This window comes from Haliotis cracherodii, unplaced genomic scaffold, assembly GCF_022045235.1.
Source record: "Haliotis cracherodii isolate W230 unplaced genomic scaffold, xgHalCrac1.p SCAF_7, whole genome shotgun sequence".
Taxonomy (NCBI): domain Eukaryota; kingdom Metazoa; phylum Mollusca; class Gastropoda; order Lepetellida; family Haliotidae; genus Haliotis; species Haliotis cracherodii.
In genome coordinates, this window is record NW_027266330.1 from 19760573 (window position 1) to 19780922 (window position 20350).

General features: G+C 41.2%; 1 protein-coding gene across 1 annotated transcript in view; it reads left to right on the plus strand.

Annotated features, from left to right (window-relative positions):
• The window catches only part of LOC139447660 (mitochondrial intermediate peptidase-like), a 33710-nt gene extending 14784 nt beyond the window's left edge, over positions 1 to 18926 (plus strand). Inside the window, exons 9-20 of the mRNA XM_071229086.1 lie at positions 2020 to 2068; positions 2765 to 2825; positions 3303 to 3355; positions 4727 to 4880; positions 7190 to 7267; positions 8596 to 8800; positions 10529 to 10599; positions 11874 to 11972; positions 12588 to 12722; positions 13620 to 13741; positions 14626 to 14699; positions 16624 to 18926. Of these exons, the coding sequence (XP_071085187.1) occupies positions 2020 to 2068; positions 2765 to 2825; positions 3303 to 3355; positions 4727 to 4880; positions 7190 to 7267; positions 8596 to 8800; positions 10529 to 10599; positions 11874 to 11972; positions 12588 to 12722; positions 13620 to 13741; positions 14626 to 14699; positions 16624 to 16712 (1190 nt within the window). The 3' untranslated portion in view covers positions 16713 to 18926. The remainder of the gene's footprint in view (positions 1 to 2019; positions 2069 to 2764; positions 2826 to 3302; positions 3356 to 4726; positions 4881 to 7189; positions 7268 to 8595; positions 8801 to 10528; positions 10600 to 11873; positions 11973 to 12587; positions 12723 to 13619; positions 13742 to 14625; positions 14700 to 16623) is intronic.
• The last annotated feature ends 1424 nt before the right edge of the window (positions 18927 to 20350 follow it).

Below are 20350 nucleotides of genomic sequence, written 5' to 3' on the forward strand. Positions count from 1 at the left end.
GTCAGAAGGATCTTGTCTCGCAACCGGAATGAACCAGTTGTGATAGATTTCTGTCTGCAGTGATTTATTTAGACAGGCTCAGAAGCCGATATTTGGCCCCAAGTCTGAACCAAAGGTCCAACTTAGAATTACCAATTTCCCAATTCATGTTATGGGACCCATGAAGATCCGGGTAAGGATTGGTCTTCAGCAACCCATGCTTGTTGAAATTAGAATTACCAATTTCCCAATTCATGTTATGGGACCCATGAAGATCCGGGTAAGGATTGGTCTTCAGCAACCCATGCTTGATGAAAGAGGCGACTAACTGGATCGGGTAGTCGTCCTTGCTGATTTGGCTGATGCATGTCATCGTATCTCAATTACGAATCGTAGATTAATGCCTGGTCTGATGCAATGGCTTGTGCAACCCCAGTAATGTCACTGTGTGCGGTGAGTCACTGAAACAGGTCATCCCAGGAAGGAAGAGGTCCTCAGTATGTTCTTGTTATTTAGAGTCCTCAACTCCATGGGCCTGGGTTCAGTTCTTCACATGGGTTCTATGTGTGAAGCCCATGTCTGGTGTCCTCCACTGTGGTATTGCGGGAATATTGTGAAAAGTGGTGTAAAACCATGCTCACTCACTGTTGGAGCAACTAAGCAGGCTTTAGTGTGTAGGCCTGTGAAGATCCGGGTTAGCATAGGTCTACAGCAACTCTTACTTGTCTTAGGAGTCGACTGAGGGGATCAGGTGGTCAGGTTCACTTACTGGGTTGATGCATCGTATCCCTATGACATAGATTGTTGCTTATCACTGGATTGTCTTGTCCAAAGTCAATTATTTAAAGACCTGTGTCATACAGCTGGAATAAGGCTGTGTGCAGAATTAAGCAACAAACAAAGAAACATCTTGGTGATGTGGCTGGTTGAATGGTTGAGATCATTGATCATGCTTTGTCACTGTTCTGGACTGGAGAATTGATGAGTCGCTGTGATATAGTTAGAAATTTGCTGACTGCAACGTTAAACTATTAAACCAACATTAAACCATATTGTTGCTACATCACTAAATATGAATTAGTCCTGTCTATGTATTTCAGTTTCATTTGTGAAAGAGTATTTGTGCGACTATGTCCTTCTAGTTATTGCCTCAGGAGCACATTTATGTTCTTTAGAGGGTCTTAATTTGGGCTAAATAGCACAGGGAGCAAGTTTGATTCAAGTCTAACTGTACTGATTATCATATTAAGACAATTACCCTTACCATACTAAGACAATTACCCTTATTGTACTGAGACAATTACCCTTATTGTTCCAAGACAATTATCTTGATTGTACTGAGACAATTACCTTTATTGTACAGAGACAATTACCCAATTACCCTTTTTGTTCTAAGACAATTACCCTTATTGTTCGAAAACAATTTCCCTATGGTACTGAGACAATTACCCAATTACCCTTATTGTTCTAAGACAATTACCCTTATTGTTCGAAAACAATTTCCCTATGGTACTGAGACAATTACCCTATTACCCTTATTGTTCTAAGACAATTACCCTTATTGTTCGAAAACAATTTCCCTATGGTACTGAGACAATTACCCAATTACCCTTATTGTTCTAAGACAATTACCCTGATTGTACAGAGACAATTACCCTATGGTACTGAGACAATTACCCAATTACCCTTATTGTTCTAAGACAATTACCCTGATTGTACAGAGACAATTACCCAATTACCCTTATTGTTCTAAGACAATTACCCTGATTGTACGGAGACAATTACCCAATTACCCTTATTGTTCTAAGACAATTATCCTGAATGTACGGAGACAATTACCCTTAACGTACTAAGACAGTGTCTCACTTATTTTCACACATGGGAAAGGGTCCACGTTTAGGCTGTAAGATGGAAACCAGACAAAGCCACGTCTTTCTTCAGGTGGCAAATGCAATGGTTGGCTCAAAGATGCCTTAGTTTATCTCTCAAAGTGACCCATCTATTAAACGTTGATAACAATATGTTTCTGGATATTCACAGAGTCTGTGATGAAGTTCTTACGGAACCTTTCCAACAAGCTGAAACAAAGGTAAGAGTAAGGGCACTGACAACAGGACCAGAATCTTCCTATTAAAATTACAAGATCCGACCTACATGTCAAATTTTATGAAAACTGTGTCAGTGAAAAGTGTAAACTGCCAGATCTCTCCGGATTGCATGACTGCAGAGAGGTCTTCTAAGACCCCAAACTCACTGCCTGTCATAGGAACTGAACATTATTTGACACACTCACTGGACCCGTGAAGATCCGGGTTAGACTAGGTCTGCAGCAACCCATGCTTGCCTTAAGAGGCGACTATTCTTGTCGTAAGAGGCGACTAACAGGATTGGGTGGTCAGGCTCGCTGACATGGTTGATGCATGTCATCGTATCCCAATTGTGTAGATCGATGCTCATGAGGTCAGTCACTGGAATGTCTTGTCCAGACTTGATTGTTTACAGACAGCCATCATTTAGCTTGAATATTGCTGAGTGTGGTGTTACGCAAACTAACAAACAAACAAACTAACAAACAAAACCAGCTTCATCCTCTTGTCCCACATTCAGCTGAAACACTGTTGCACAACTGAAATACTTTCAAAGCAGGATGAATCCCACTCACTCACTGTGAATGCACCCCCAAATTTGTTATTTGATTTAAACTGAAAGATTTCTGGATTAATTTCGTAACAATACAAACAATGAATATCACATCATGATAATACATGTCTGGCCATCTTCTCAGAGCTGGCAAGGACTATGTAGACATTCTCCACCTGAAGCAGAGGCACTCAAGTTCCGATCAGGTGAGGCGTGTCTACTTTATTACCTAATAAGGCAAGCATATCATCATTTATACATTTTGTCTTATTCTTGTTTGTGTTGTATCAACTGCTGTTTTACCAAAACTCCTGTTGCTATGGCTACTGTATGATGTATTTCTATGACTTTAAAATATATTTTTGATATATAATAGCCGTCTATTTACCAGTAGGAACCTTGGGTAGAATAGATCAGAAACACTTAATAATGTTCGATTGTTTTGAGTCTTTTTTGACTCTGCAATCAGGGCTGCATTCGGGTGAGATGTTCTTTCTGTTCTCTGGGAACACAGCACAGGAAGTTTCCACTACCTCTCGGAAATGAGATGAGATAAGCAATTAGTATGAGTCAGGATAAAAATAAATGATATTTTAACTCTAAAAAATACATTCTTGAGTATTAAAACTGCTACCAGACATTCACAGTTGTACTTACAATGGTTCTTCCCTGTTTTGTTGCAGCGTATTATGCCATGGGACCCACCTTACTACTCAGCCATTGGCAGGCAGGAGAGGTGATTATGCTTCTGTCAGCTTGGGGCTGTGGGGTAGCCTAGTGATGAAAGCGATTGCTTGTCATGCCCATTTTTGGTGTCTCTGGCTGTATATTGCTGGAATATTAGATGACGTTGATCAAGTCTATGACCTTAGATGACCATGAACAAAACTGTGACCTTAGATGACTATGACAAAGACTGCGACCTTAGATGACTATGAACAAGACTGTTACCTCAGATGACTATGAACAAGATTATGACCTTAGATGACTCTGAACAAGACTATGACCTTAGATGACTATGAACAAGACTGTGACCTAAGATGACTCTGAACAAGACTGTGACCTTAGATGACTATGAACAAGACTGTGACCTAAAATGACTCTGAACAAGACTGACCTCAGATGACTATGAACAAGATTATGACCTTAGATGACTTTGAACAAGACTATGACCTTAGATGACTATGAAACAGACTGTGACCTTAGATGACTATGAACAAGATTATGACCTTAGATGACTGTGACTTCAGATAAACATTCTGCTGTGTGTTTGTAGAGTGTTTACCTGCTTCCTCTAAGAATGTGAGCTTGGGTCATACTTGCTCATGTTTAACATATTAGGAAAACACTTCCTGTAATCTGCCTTTTTGACATATTTCTGCCTCATCTATCCATTCAGTGTTCTTTAAGTCAAGAACATGCATGTGTTGAAATGGATAGTCCAGTTATGATTCATAGGAACCTATCAATATTTTTCATAACAATTTCTAAACATTGTGTTCATTTCTTAAATTATACAAATCATGTGGGCCATACCTTGTCCTTTGTGAACTGAAATTAGTTCTGGCAACTAAAAAACTGCAGTTACCTCTTGGCTCATGACTTACATGTTTGAGTCATATATAGCCAAACAAACATATTGGAGCTTTGAGAGCACAGGTAGCTTATCTGTACAGATTTTCCTCCCTTTTTTGTGTCTTCATCCTCACGTTGGGATGTGTAAATGATGTTTGCCATGGGTCACTAAGAAACATGTTTTCATGGTGATTTTGTTATTTTCTGTCTGTGAAGGTTCATTCACAGTCAAGGGGTCCTTGGGAATGTCATATTCATACTATTAGGAACTATGATTTAGTAATCCTATGTAGGTTAGAACTTTCTGAATAGTTCTGAAAATAATGAAAGTCTCCTTTATATTAAAATGTAACAACTTTACTTTTTCTGAAAATATGTTCATTTCAGAGACTAGATTTATTATTTGTTCCTTGCTGTAAATTTTACAGCAGTTTCTTTGAAAGTCTATGTATGAAGGTGCTTGTCTTTGTTTTACGGGATGTGAAAATGTAGAAATGAAAATATAACCTTCTGGTATTGATATTTCAAACAGATGCAATGCAAGTTCAACAGAGTTGTCTCCCTTCTTCTCCCTTGGCTCGTGCATGGAAGGTCTCAACAACTTGTTCCACAGTCTCTACAATGTCACACTGCAGCGGCAGAAAACACAGCCGGGGGAGTGCTGGTCACATGACATTCATAAGCTGGTGAGACAATTTCTGTATTAACAGTTTTATACTTAAAGGATAAGGGATCATAAGCATCCTTTGGGGCCAACATTGAATGCCTAGTAATTTCATTGGTCGGTCAAAGTTCGCGAAAGAACGTTCTGACGTGACCTGTAATAGGATGTCCTCAGCGGTAGAAAGAACTTGTATCCCATTTTAATGAGATTGAGGTAATATTGGCATGTGATTAATCCTGTTTTGTTTATTTACAGCAGTAATTGTTTATTGTTATGAAAGTTTATCTCTGCAGCCGTTTAGATCTGCAGCTGCTTGCCGACTTGTCTCGCATCAAAGCACAGGGCTGTGTACTCGTGGGCAGATGACCACAGAGTATGTTAATCACTGTGTCGGATTAATGAGACTGATTGCAAATTAGGTGTGTCGGAGTGCGAGACTGTCGGATTAACGGGTCTAAATAGCATGGATTTAATCAGTTCCCATCATTTATGTTGGATAAAGTCGACTGTCGGATTAACAAGTGTCGGATTAACGAGACTTGACTGTAGTTAATCTGTCATGGCATTTGAGTAGTATAGAGGGGATATCAATGTTCTCTTGAAGAAAATCAACCACTGACACCCTGAAGTTTGACTGTAAGATTGTCAGTAATATGTACCATGCAATCTACTATTTTGACAAATTTAATTATTTTGCATCCCACAGGACTCACAGTTTAAATCATTTCCATCCATTCCATTTGTGTGACTAGGACGAAATATTGTTTTTGGGTAAAACCACCACCCATATTTGATTTGGTTGGTTGGTTTGTTGTTTAACGCCACACTCAGCAATATTTCAGCTATATGACGGCGGTCTTTAAATAATCGTGAGAGGCGAATAACAGGATCGGGTGACATGGTTGATGCCTGTCATCGATCCCAATTGCGTGGATTGATGCGCATGATATTAATCACTGGATTGTCTGGTCCACACCCATATTTGAGGTCAGCCAAACTTTTGGAAATTGTCATGACAGTAGATGTGATTATGTGAATGAGAATTATACTCATTTCATGCACTTTACACAAAATGTAGAGGGGAGGCTTAACCTCATCTTGTGTTGTGATTTAAGCAGTTTTCAGGAACATGTTTCTTAAAAATTGACTTTCACTTTGTGTGAGTTCATTGGAGTATGAACATTGGAGCTTGCAATAACACTATCCACTTTATGATAAATGATTGACCAGGTACACACATACCATGTTTCAGGCGGTGGTTCACGAAGCTAGCATCAATAACACTATCCACTTTATGATAAATGATTGACCAAGTACACACATACCATGTTTCAGGCGGTGGTTCACAAAGCTTGCATCAATAACGCTATCCACTTTATGATAAATGATTGACCAGGTACACACATACCATGTTTCAGACAGTGGTTCACGACGTTTGCATCAATAACACTATCCACTATATGATAAATGATTGACCAAGTACACACATACCATGTTTCAGGCAGTGGTTCACAAGGCTTACATCAATAATACTATCCACTTTATGATAAATGATTGACCAGGTACACACATACCATGTTTCAGGCGGTGGTTCACGAAGCTTGCATCAATAACACTATCCACTATATGACAAATGATTGACCAGGTACACACATACCATGTTTCAGACAGTGGTTCACAAGGCTTGCATCAATAACACTATCCACTATATGATGAATGACTGACCAGGTACACACATACCATGTTTCAGGCAGTGGTTCACAAGGCTTGCATCAACAATACTATCCACTATATGATGAATGATTGACCAGGTACACACATACCATGTTTCAGGCAGTGGTTCACGAGGCTTGCATCAATAATACTATCCACTTTATGATAAATGATTGACCACGTACACACATACCATGTTTCAGGCAGTGGTTCACGAAGCTTGCATCAATAACACTATCCACTTTATGATAAATGATTGACCAGGTACACACATACCATGTTTCAGGCAGTGGTTCACGAAGCTTGCATCAGTAACACTATCCACTTTATGATAAATGATTGACCAAGTACACACATACCATGTTTCAGGCAGTGGTTCACGAAGCTTGCATCAATAACACTATCCACTTTATGACAAATGATTGACCAAGTACACACATACCATGTTTCAGGCAGTGGTTCACGAAGCTTGCATCAATAACACTATCCACTTTATGATAAATGATTGACCAAGTACACACATACCATGTTTCAGACAGTGGTTCACGAAGCTTGCATCAGTAACACTATCCACTATATGATGAATGATTGACCAGGTACACACATACCATGTTTCAGGCAGTGGTTCACGAGGCTGAAGGAGTGCAGGGATACATCTACTGTGATTTTTTTGAAAGAGCAGGAAAACCACCCCAGGTATGTGAGAAGTGTTGGAAAGTCAGGATGTAACGTTACGGTCATAAGGTCCCGGCATCCTCGATTATCTGGTGTATTAGATCTCCCATTCTGATATGATCAGTACCCTGGACCTGAACACCTCCATCACTGGGGAAGTCACATCACAAGATCCATCTCTATGTTCCTGAAGGGGCGGTCGGGTAGCCTAGTGGTTAAAGCGTTCACTTGTCACGATGAAGACCCGGGTTCGATTCCCAACATGGGTACAATGTGTGAAGCCCATTTCTGGTGTCCCCCTCTGTGATATTGCTTGAATATTGCTAAAAGCGGCGTAAAACCATACTCACTCACTCTGTTCATGAACGTAGCGCGAAACTCAAGACAGCTTGACATTGATTGCCTGCCTTCAATGTATTTACTCGAATCATCACAAGTCTGTATTTTTGAGGATTTAGTTTCAGCAGGAAAGGTTTTCCTAGAACTAAGACAGAGAAGGGAGCCCTTATGCTACAAAACGTGTGTGCATGGGTGCATGCGTATATTATGTATTATTATCATGATATAGATACAATCTCACCAGCTTCCTGGAATTTGTGAAGTGATTGATAGAGACCTACAGGGATGGAGTTCTCCAATGCTTTGTCCAAACTAATTAGCTATTGTGGCTTTTTTGCAGAGTTGTAGCCCTGCTTTGATTTTGATGGGATGTTATTTAACCATTGCCTTTTACCTGCTGTAACTATATTCCTTCCAGTGAATCAATGCTGTGACTCCAGTGCTAGTTTTACATGGCATCTCTTTTCCCTTTTCCCCACATTATATCTGGTTCTTTCATTAATAACCTTATTTAGATTATCAGGATTTTTTTCATAATTCTTTTTGGATTTCTTTTCTCATTTTCAGTAACTTGACCATATATGTAGTGTATACCATCTCATTCATTAAAGGGTTGGTGGGGTAGCCTAGTGGTTAAAGTGTTCACTAGTGACGACAAAGACCAGGTTTGATTCCCGACATGGGTACATTGTGTGAAGCCCATTTCTGGTGTCTGCCGCTGTGACATTGCTGGAATATTGCTAAAACGGCGTAAAACCATACTCACTCACTTACTTACTCACTCACAACGGAAAAGGATGAATAAAGACGGACGACGCAGGAACCAAACTTTTTTTTCATAGACAATCCCAGGTTTGACACATTAGTGTTTGACTGGAATGGAATGTTGCTGCATTCAGCAACAAGAAGCAAAGGGCACAAGAAAAAGAACCTGATTTTGCTGAAATATTGCTTGAAGCAGTGTCAATTCTCAATCACGCATTTCTCACTCGTGCTTTTATTGTTGACAGGACTGCCATTTCACTATCCAAGGAGGCCGAGAGAAGCGAGATGGCAGCTACCAGCTCCCCGTGGTGGTCCTCCAGCTGAACCTGCCACCCCCTCAGTCTCGCTCCCCCTCCTTACTCACCCCCGGGGCCATGGAAAACTTGTTCCATGAGTTTGGCCATGCCATGCACTCAATGCTTGGTCGCACAAAGTACCAGCATGTCACAGGTACTGTGTAGTGTTCAGTCTTACTCCCTCCGATAGGGAACTTGTTCCATGAGTTTGGCCATGCCATGCACTCCATGCTTGGTCGCACAAAGTACCAGCATGTCACAGGTACTGTGTAGTGTTCAGTCTTACTCCCTCCGATAGGGAACTTGTTCCATGAGTTTGGCCATGCCATGCACTCCATGCTTGGTCGCACAAAGTACCAGCATGTCACGGGTACTGTGTAGTGTTCAGTCTTACTCACTCCGATAGGGAACTTGTTCCATGAGTTTGGCCATGCCATGCACTCCATGCTTGGTCGCACAAAGTACCAGCATGTCACAGGTACTGTATAGTGTTCAGTCTTACTCCCTCCGATAGGGAACTTGTTCCATGAGGTTGGCCATGCTATGTACTCCATGCTTGGTCGCACAAAGTACCAGCATGTCACAGGTGAGTATAGTGTTCAGTCTTACTCCCTCCGATAGGGAACTTGTTCCATGAGGTCGGCCATGCTATGTACTCCATGCTTAGTCGCACAAAGTACCAGGATGTCACAGGTGAGTATAGTGTTCAGTCTTACTCCCTCCGATAGGGAACTTGTTCCATGAGGTCGGCCTTGCTATGTTCTCTAGGCTTGGTCGCACAAAGTACCAGCATGTCCCAGGTACTGTATAGTGTTCAGTCTTACTCCCTCTGATAGGGAACTTGTTCCATGAGGTCGGCCATGCTATGTACTCTAGGCTTGGTCGCACAAAGTACCAGCATGTCCCAGGTACTGTATAGTGGCCATGGAAAACTTGTCCCATGAATTGGGGCATGTAGTCACAGGTACAGCATAGTGTTCAGAGCCTAGCCCCTCTCTAGTGTGGCCAAGGAAAACTTGCCCATGAATTGGGGCATGTAGTCACAGGTACAGCATAGTGTTCAGAGCCTCGCCTCTCTCTACTCTACCCTGTGGCCATGGAAAACTTGTCCCATGAATTGGGCCATGTAGTCACAGGTACAGCATAGTGTTCAGAGCCTAGCCCCTCTCTAGTGTGGCCATGGAGAACTTGTCCCATGAATTCGACAGTGCATGTTCCAAGTCAGTGTACTGTCATCCCGGACAACAACTTGAATGGAGGAAAGTGAAAAGCTCTAATGGCCATGGTGGCACCACACTATCCACAACAGATAGAATGATTTCCGTGCCAAATAATTCATTGGCAATGATGGCTTAATATAGTCTTTGCCACTGAAATTCTCATCTGGCTATTTCATTCCTTTATGAACCTTAGCATTCTCCATTTCTGTTCACCAGTGGGCGGTGGGGTAACTTAGTGGCTGGAGAGTTCGCTTGTCATGCTAAGGCCTGTGTTCAATGTGTGAAGCTCATTTCTTGTGTCCCTATGATTATGCTAAATGAGGCATAAAACCCAACTGACTCACTCATTTCACCAAGAAATGAAGAATGAAAAATTGTTCTCAGGCATTAGTCACTTTTTTTGTTAATATCAAAACTATTCTTCAGATTTCCACATAAATGAAGCAGACTCTGTTATCCATGCTTGACAACTGACATTGTATAAAAGAGCTGAGTTCACTCTGTGCCCAATTGTGTTGTTGATATCCTTCTTTCCTTATCACTTTTTTTCAATATAATTATGATTAAAAAAATGTCCAGCCTCCCTCCTCAATGTTAAGAAAACTGTGCCCGAGAAACTTTTAATGTCTTATGCAGCCTTACATATGTTTTTTCACTTGCAGGTACAAGATGTTCAACAGACTTTGCAGAGGTGCCGTCAGTATTGATGGAGTTCTTTGCAGCTGATCCAAGGGTAATATGTTTATAGCGCTTGTTTGTTTGTTTCTTTAACGCCGTACTCAGCAATATTCCAGCTATATGACAGCGGTTTGTAAATAATCGAGTCTAGACCAGACAATCCTGTGATTGACATCATGAGCATCTGGGATTTAGGATACGATGACATGCATCAACCTAGTCTGACCCGTTAGTCGCCTCTTACGACAAGCATAGCCGCCTTTTACGACTTTCTTTTGCATGGGATGTCCAGTGGATAGTGGATAGAATGTCTGCCCAGAGACCGATAGGTTGATTGTTTGATTCCCTGGGCATGTCATACCAAAAGATAATGAAATATGGTATTTTTTGTTACCCTGCCAGATGCTCGGCATTAAGGGGAAAAAACAAGCACTGGTCGTCTTGGAGTCAGAATACTGTATGTGAGTGGAATATCCATGTTAAACTGCAGCATGGCATCTCAGTGGGTGAGCACTATAGAATCAGCACTAGTACGAGCAGCCACACATACAGAAATGCATGCACATCGTTGTATAAGTGCAATAATTTTGAATGTGACATTAAACCCTCACCTCTTTGCATGAAGTATGTGATATCAATCATGCTATTGATCATAATATATGGATGGGGTTGTCAGGCTCAGTGACTTGGTATATCGTGTGTCATCATACGCCAAGAATATCAATAACTGGTTTGCTAGGTCCAGACTCTATTGTTTACATGTGGCCATCATACAGCTGGAGCCTTACTGAGTGCGACATTAAACATCAAACAAACAATGTAAACTCAGTATTCAGCCCAGAGTCAATTCTTTTGCAGATATGCTATATTTTGTTTTAAGGAGTCCTTGTACAAATTCTGGGGCAGAGCATGTCTCCAATGTCATCGTATCCCAATTGCGTGGATCGATGCTCATGATGTCAATCACTGGATTGTCTGGTCCAGATTTGATTATTTACAGATCATCATATAGCTGGAATATTGCTGAGTGCGGCGTTAAACAACGAACAAACAAACAAGCAAGCAAGCAAACAAACAAACAAACAAACAAAGCTAAGGTCCCCAGCAACCTTTTCATGTCATACTTGGCATCTAAATGGATTGTGGGGACTTAGGGACTTGTTTGATGGATATGGTACCCTGACTGTGGTAACGTTTTGTAGAGTTAAATAACATACAACCAATATGCTGTATACATACAATACAGTGTGTTACTGGATAGCTGAGTGGTGTCCTGCGTCAACAGCATCTGGTTGTTGCCTTCATGTTATCGGATGATCTTCTTTGTAGGTGCTGTCGACATTTGCCCGACACTACAAGACTGGGGAAGCCCTGTCACCCTCTACCATCCAAGATCTGTGTCAGTCCAAGAGAATGTTTGCTGCTTCGGTAGGAATTATTAACACAGTTATGCAACGCCCATGAACCATCAGGTTGAAAATAATTGCAAATTTGTAGTCCTGACATGACCCTTGTAACAGGACTGTTTGCACACAGGGAATGTAACAGGTTATTGACATTCTTTTATTTCTTTTTCGTTTTTTTTGTTGTTGTTTTTTTTTCTTTTCTTTTCTTGTTTTTTTCACAACCATACAGTTTAATAGAAAGAGAAGTAATTGACTTTCTTAGTACTGTAGAGGGTGACTTGTGGAATCCTCACAGGATGTGCAAATGATTATCAATCAATAAAGGTCCACCACCACATGGTGTAGTGGATGGAGAGTGAAGGTCGGTGGTACAATCTGGCCGCATCATACCAAAGACGTTAAAAGATGGTACTTGTTGCTACCCTGCCTCGAACAGGCCTTCCATAATTGGTAGAGCCAGATTGTCCAGCTGAAGAATCATGTTTGACTGTATTCAAGAGATGCAATTGTAGGCGTTTTTCTTCTGAAGGCGATTCAGACTGCCCAGTTGAAGAATGTTGTTTGACTTCCTTCAAGTGTTGTCTGCTGAAGGATGGTCAGACTGTTCAGTTTAAGGACCTTGTTTGACTTTCTTCAGGAGATGCAGCTGCAGGTGTTCTACTCTGTCCTGGACCAAGTGTACCATGGGCCCCACCCGCTAGGAAGGTCCACAACACAGGTCCTGGCAGATCTGCAGGTCGAGTACCATGGCACGCCCTACATTGACAACACGGTAAGAGACTCACCATTTCATGTTCTTGGGTGGGGAGGGCAGAGATAATTTAAAAAAATATTTTGTTCTAGAAATTACTGGATAAACTGATTGTATCTCGAGTTTTGCAAACAAATACAATTGTTCTTTGGAAATGCTGAATGTCATGAAAAAAAAATATGTTGTGAAAAAAAACCCAAATTGTATGACACCTCTTTTAAAAAAACCATTCCACTCACAGGGAAAGGTTTGCCTTTACTTTATCATATAAACCTACTGGGTACCCATTCGCAGCTAAATGAACAGAGAATATATTTTAGTTTGTTTGTTGTTTAACGCCGCACTCAGCAATATTCCAGCTATATGACGGCAGTCTGTAAATAATCGAGTTGGGACCAGACAATCCAGTGATTGACATCATGAACATCGATCTACGTAATTGGGATACGATGACATGCATCAATCAAGTCAGTGAGTCTGACCACCCGATCTCGTTAGTTGCCTCTTACAGCAAGCATGGGTTGCTGAAGACCTATTCTAACTCGGATCTCTATGCTGTAGATACTCACACAGCATCCATATTGAACCACATATTTATGGCCATTAGTGAGACATTATATCTAAAACTGCAGTGAAGTTTCGTGTACATTTACTTCGTAGGTGGATTCAGTTGTTTTCAGCAGTATTTACATTTTGATCTTTGTGATTGGTCAATGGTCTAAAATTCTTGCAAAATACATAGTTGCACCCCTCCCTCAGAAAATGTCCAAACTGAGGAAGTTGAACTTTTATGACGTCATGTTTTGTTGAAATAAGGATTTAAATGCTAAATGTTAGTCCTTAGTAGTAGTCCTTGTTAGTCCTTAGATTTTTTATGCAAACTGTTCAAATCAGTGTCAAACCGCCCTACTGTTCCAGGCATGGCAGTTACGGTTTGGTCATCTGGTTGGCTACGGGGCCAAGTATTACTCATATCTACTCTCACGAGCAGTGGCATCCAAGATCTGGTACCAGAGTTTTAACCAGAACCCATTCAGCAGGTGAGTTCCACGCCATCAAAATTACTGTGAACCTTTAAATATCCTGAATATGAACAAGGTTTATGCAGGGATTGAAATAACCTTCAACTCAACAGTTGTCTTGGGAAAAAAACCTTGAAGTCAACAGATTTCTTTGAAAAACACCTTGATGTCAACAGTTGTCTTGGAAAAAAACCTTGATGTCAACAAAATGCCCAAATGACAGACAAGCTATCAAGTTGAATCTTAAATGTGAAAAAGTCTCTTTGCAAATGCATATTGTCAGGGAAACGTATGACCAGCTGGTTCTGTTTGTTTTATTACTGTAGTATAAACACTGACTGGTTTTGTTGTGTTGGGAGATCTAGTTATATGTCTTTCACAAGATTTAGCATTGTTAAACATTAAAGTTTTAATTTACCCTCAGCTTTTTTTAAGGACATTACAGGTTAATTATTTATGGTAAAAATTGATTCATCTTACGTTTAGGATCCTTTTTAACACTAAACAGTACACCCAATCTTCAGGTCATGTATTTCATGTATATCAGGTAGTTCTCTAGGTTTCAGAAAGATTTCTCTGCATGAAGCCTACAAACACTTGATTAAGTATTATTTTAAAAGGTTTTTGTTCATTTTGTTTTGTATGACGTATGTAGCTGTATGTTTTCTTTTTCTAACTGTAATTATGGTTTTATTTTCTGACTGTGGTTTTCATGTTTTGGGCTTTGGGCAATCAAACTCTATAAACCCCCAAAATAGGAGTTGCTAAAATGTGCCAAAGTATGTGACTCAAAAGAAGTTTAAGAACACATGATCTATGACTTTTAGTTAATAAAAAATTGGGTGTTTTTCAAATTCTTTTAAGTAGTATATATGGTGGTTATGTTTCTTTATTTGTTCCAGGGAGTCGGGGGAACTCTACAGGCGGGAGGTCCTGGCCCATGGAGGGGAGAAACCCCCAACAGAGCTTGTACAGGGTAGGTAGACAGGGTGTTCCAGGGTGTCGGGGGGAGCTGTACAGGGTAGGTAGACAGGGTGTTCCAGGGAGTCAGGGGAGCTGTACAGGGTAGGTAGACAGGGTGTTCCAGGGAGTCGGGGGGAGCTGTACAGGGTAGGTAGACAGGGTGTTCCAGGGAGTCGGGGGAGCTGTACAGGGTAGGTAGACAGGGTGTTTCAGGGAGTCGGGGGAGCTGTACAGGGTAGGTAGACAGGGTGTTCCAGGGAGTCGGGGAGCTGTACAGGGTAGGTAGACAGGGTGTTTCAGGGAGTTGAGGGAGCTGTACAGGGTAGGTAGACAGGGTGTTCCAGGGAGTCGGGGGAGCTGTACAGGGTAGGTAGACAGGGTGTTCCAGGGTGTCGGGGGAACTCTACAGGCGGGAGGTCCTGGCCCATGGAGGGGAGAAACCCCCAACAGAGCTTGTACAGGGTAGGTAGACAGGGTGCTCAAAGCGGCACAGGAAAGAGGTTCAGATTCAGGGAATCAGGGAAAGTATATGAATCAGATGAGCTATCTTATAGTTTATCTGGGTTTTATGTTGAAGCATGTGTTTCCCAACTGGAATCAGATGTGCTGTAATTGGGGAGTTGACAGGTTGTCCGGGGAATTATACAGGTTAGGCACATGGGGAATCAGATGTGCTGTAATATGTGAGTTGACAGGTTGTCCAGGGAATTAGACAGGTTAGGCACATGGGGAATCAACAGACGGTATTGGCTATGTTTACTGTTTAAGCAAAAGTAATCATTCCAGATAGGAACGGCAAGGAGATATGATCTGATTTTGGGGGGCATTCTGGAGGGTAAGTGAAGGGGCTCTTTGTATTTCCTAGTTCAGAAGGAGGATGTTGGTCGAACTGTCAGAAAAATCAATAAGTGCTCACAAGGGTAGAAGAACATCTCCCCGAGGCAAGGGAGTTAACTAACCATAAAAGTCCAGTTTCCACCCTTGCCGAACTAGGCTGGAATTCTGGAGTTTCAATTTGGCTGGACTAACGAGTCTATGCTTAGTCATCCGGTTTGTAAACAACATAGATTTCAATGTGTAGATTTCAGTCGACTGCAGGATGTGCAAAAAGCATGTGTACAATCTACTGGGTGCAACAGAAATTTTGCAAATCTTTTCATGTTTTTAATCATGGTGCTCAAGTGATTTGATGTGAAGGGTAAGACCCGTTTTAATACAATGTAGATCTTGATTATTGATCAGATCGTCTTGACTGGACACCGCCATTTTGTTTGAAGCAACATGCAAGTGATATGAGAGGTGGAATATAGGAGGGACATAGAAGGGATATAACTCATAATAGGCACTAGTGGCAATAAGATCGAACCTGCAAATTCCAGCCTAATTCAGCAAGGGTGGAAACTGGACTTTTATAGTCCGTTAACAAACTTACCTCAGGAAGATAGTAGAAGAATAACCAGAGGCTTGTGTGGAGTTGGAGACAGGGAGTTGATAGCTATCTTGGTGTGTGAAGGAGTCAGGGGAATGCCGTCATCTTGGACTACTGGTATGCATAATTATGCTAGCTTAAAAAGCTAACTTGTTGCCATTGATACAAGGTTCATACAGACTGAAAAGGCCTTGAATTGTATGGTCCTTCTTGATAATCCTTGACTTTTAGTGTTAATATCCAAGAGCTTTGAAAATTGACAATTTGTACAAAATGATATATGCTTGTTAATAGAAGTCTTAAACTTCATGATAGACTTAATTTATATGTTAAGTCTTCTGTCTAAAATATAGGATGCTGGTTTTAAAAAGATATTTACAGACTACGGCTTAATAACCCAACTACAAAAAGCCAATAAAAATCCTTTTAGTGTTCCATGTCTGTATGAAACTTGTTATGATTAGAAGCTTGCTTGTTTATTTTAGGTTCAATTATTTGCTTGTTCCAGGCATGCTTGGAGAGACGCCGACAGCAGAGACACTGGTGATGTCACTTGTACAAGATCTGGATGAAGGAGCAAGGCTGCTTGGTACATAGCAGAGTTACGCAGACAATTGTAAAACTCTAAAACCACTGTATATCATGAAGCAGCCAACAGGTCACGTAGCAGAAAAGTGTTATGTGAGAGCCGGGAAACGTGACTTCATGGATGGCCATTAGTGAGTGAGTGAGTGAGTGAGTGAGTGAGGGAGGGAGTGAGGTTTATGGCTGTTTTTGGCATTGACCCCGCCTTACCATGAGACCAGAGGTGTTCTGCACGCAATATGCCCCTGTAGGGACTTGAACCCAAGCTTCCTGTGTGTGGAAAGCTTCTAGATTGCAGCGAGAAACTGCCATTGGGAGATCAGGGCTTCAAAGTGACAGTAGCGCTACGACGATCGTACTCGCATAATTAACATAGACTTACGATAGTCATAGCGCTAAGAGCGCTTTGTGCAAATGGACTCTAGGCCTCTTTCCAAAAAGCAATCTCAGCACTATGACTACTGTAAGCCTAGTCCACATCACTGGTTGACAACTAAGATGCACTCCTTGTGATTGTTTCTGAGTTTGTCAGTACCGTGCCCTTGGGTTTCATCGTAGTTCACTTTCCTTCCACATTAAGCTGACACGTCCTGAGATACCTCTAACTCGAATATTGTCAAAAGGGGCATTAAACCCAACTATCTGACTCACTCACTCTTTACTGACAATGGATTTGGCGTATACACCTTGACTCAACACCTGCGAAGATCCAGTTAAGAATTTGTCTTCGGGATCCCATACTTGTCCAAAGAGGGGACTAACAGTATCGGCTGGTCAGGCTCGTTGATTGTTGATGCATGTCATCGTCTCTCAATTGAATCTATTGATTCTCACGATGTCAGTCAATGTATTGTACGGTCCAGACCGCAGTCATATAGCTAGAATATTATTGAGTGCGATGTGAAACAACAATTATTGCTGGGCATATTCACAAAGCATATTTAGTGTCAATAATGAAATTGTCTGGTCCCGATTCAATTATTTTAAGACTGCTATCTTAAAACTGGAATGTTGCTGAATGTGGTGTTAAACAACAGACAGTTGACAAAAACATTACTGACACAAGCATCCAAAATAAAAAATTAAAAAATGATTGCTGTTCAAATGTATGAATGAATGATGTCAAATTTCTTCTGGCTTAAGATTTAATCAAACCTTTCTTATGTTTTTATTACATCTTACACCACTTGAATCTTTTTTAAATAGTAAATATTTCCTGTATATAACTGGATAGCAGGTAAGCATCATTTCTTTATTTTAGGATATTGCTTCCTATATAGCATTTACTCCATACTCCGTCATGCCTAAAGTTCGAAACCAGCATTACCCAGTCAGTGGAACAGTGTGCACTTTCATTCTCTGCTCTCTGCAGAGTATTCAACCCAAGCTACCCATGAAGCATTAGGTTAACAGTCACATTACCATCTCATCCTACCGGGTACCCATTTTACTGCTGGTTGAATAAACATAGCTTCATTTATCCTGAACTTTAATGTTACTTTTGGACACATTTGCACATGCCATTGTCCCAATTGCGTGGATCGATGCTCATGTTGTCAATCACTCGATTGTCTGGTCCAGACTCGATTACTTACAGACCGCCATCATAAAGCTGGAAAATTGCTAGTGCGGCATTACAAAATTAACAAACAAACAAACATTTGACATTGCTTTCATGTACAAAAACAAAACAAGATACATGATGACAAAAAACGGGACTGTTATGTTAGACTGACAAGTACTGGTTTTTCATCATCACATGAAGTTGTTGACAGAGAATACCAAAAAACTATTTGCCCTTAAACAGTAACTGAACACAAGACTTATTATCTAATACATACTAACATGAATATGGTGCTGACAAACCTAAAAACAATTAGGGTGAACCGGGATTCGAACCCACAATGACAGGGTTGTGGTGTGCTCAAGGCAATCAACAATGCACAGCCTTAAAAGACTTGGCCACATATACTCCCCTATTATAAGAAAGTACGTATTTCCCTAAAAAAACAAAACAAAGTGGGGCTTTGCCTTTTTACAGGTGTGTATTTAATGTGTGTGCATGTGTGTACACATGTACCTATTTTATCACAAATACGATGTAGTGAGCTTTGTGAACTATTCTGATTGTTTTGTTTGAGATGGAAATGTGAAAATAGTGAGGAAATGATATGGTTGTTGTGTGTTTTGTTCAAGACAATCGTGTGTGATACTGCCCTTGTCATGTTATGGAATAAAAGTAATGACATTGAAATTTTCCGTGTGCTTTTTTGCTTTCGCTCATGTTGAAAATGAGCAGGGTTTTGTGCTTTTGGGGCATAACTCCAGCTATAGAACTACGCTTGTAAACCAGAAATAGATGTATCTATTGTGGCAATGGAGCCCAGGTGTGAGGTGAGGTGAAATGGGGTTTACCGTCCCATGCAAGATTGTTGCACTTATATAGTGACGTGCTTGACGTGTGCATGTGGCTGCTTGAACTAGTCCGGACTAATGCCGATTTTATGTTATTAGCCCACTAAAATACTAGACCCGTGAAGATCCAGGGTAGTATTGTTCTTCAGCAACCAATGCTTGCTGTAAAAGTCGACTAAGCTTGTTGTAAGAGGCGACTAACGGCATCGAGTGGTCAGGCTCACTGACTTCGTTGATGCATGTCCTCGTATTCCAATTGCGTGGATCGATGCTCATGATATCAATCACTGGATTGTCTGGTCCAGTCTGAGTTATTTACAGACTGCTGTCATATACAGGTAGCTGGAATATTGCTGAGTGCAGCGTTAAACCAAAACAACAACAACTGAGACACTATGTCGCAGTTGAACATGAATACCCCACTCCGACACAATTTGTGTATTGACTCCGAGCTGACCAGTCCTTGTTTTAGCCCCTTCATGCCAAGGGCCAGGTATGGTAACAAGTACCATCTTTTAATGTCTTGTTGGACTGTGACGAGTCCAAATTTACTACTCGGGTACCTACCACCTTATTACCCGACCCTACCCGCATACCCGCTTTAGATATTTAGAGATAGGTACAAACTGTCCGATTTGGAAAAGTTTGACCTTGGTCCTGGCAAAATGTATTTAGATACACGTGTAAAACGATCCGGTCATGCATATAAGGAAGTTTACTGCATGAAGTTTATCTGTATTCAAACATATTAAAGTCAGAGTGTGAGTGAGTGAGAATGGTTTTACGCCGCTGTTAGCGATATTCCAGCAATATCACGGCGGGGGACACCAGAAGTGAGCTTCACACGTTGTACCCATGTCGGGAATCGAAAACGGATCTTCAGCGTGACGAGCCAACGCTTTAACCACTAGGCTACCCGACCGCCTCTATTATAGTCAGAAGGAATAGGTGCATTGTCAGAAAGAAATGGGAACATTAGTGACTTATAGTGTAACCTATGAGTTTTAGAATTTTTTTTTTACATAAAACAATATATCAGGTGACTAGCCATGGTCCGGGTAGTCCTGTGGGTACCGGGGTGCTACTCAGTACCCACCCGACCCGAGTACCCGAGTTACCCGTCCCAGCCTTAGTCTTTTGGTATGATGGGGCCTGGGATGAGACCCCCACCCTTCCGCTTTTCAGGCAGACTCGACCACTCTACCACGGAGGTGTCGTGTTTTGTGTGATGAGCC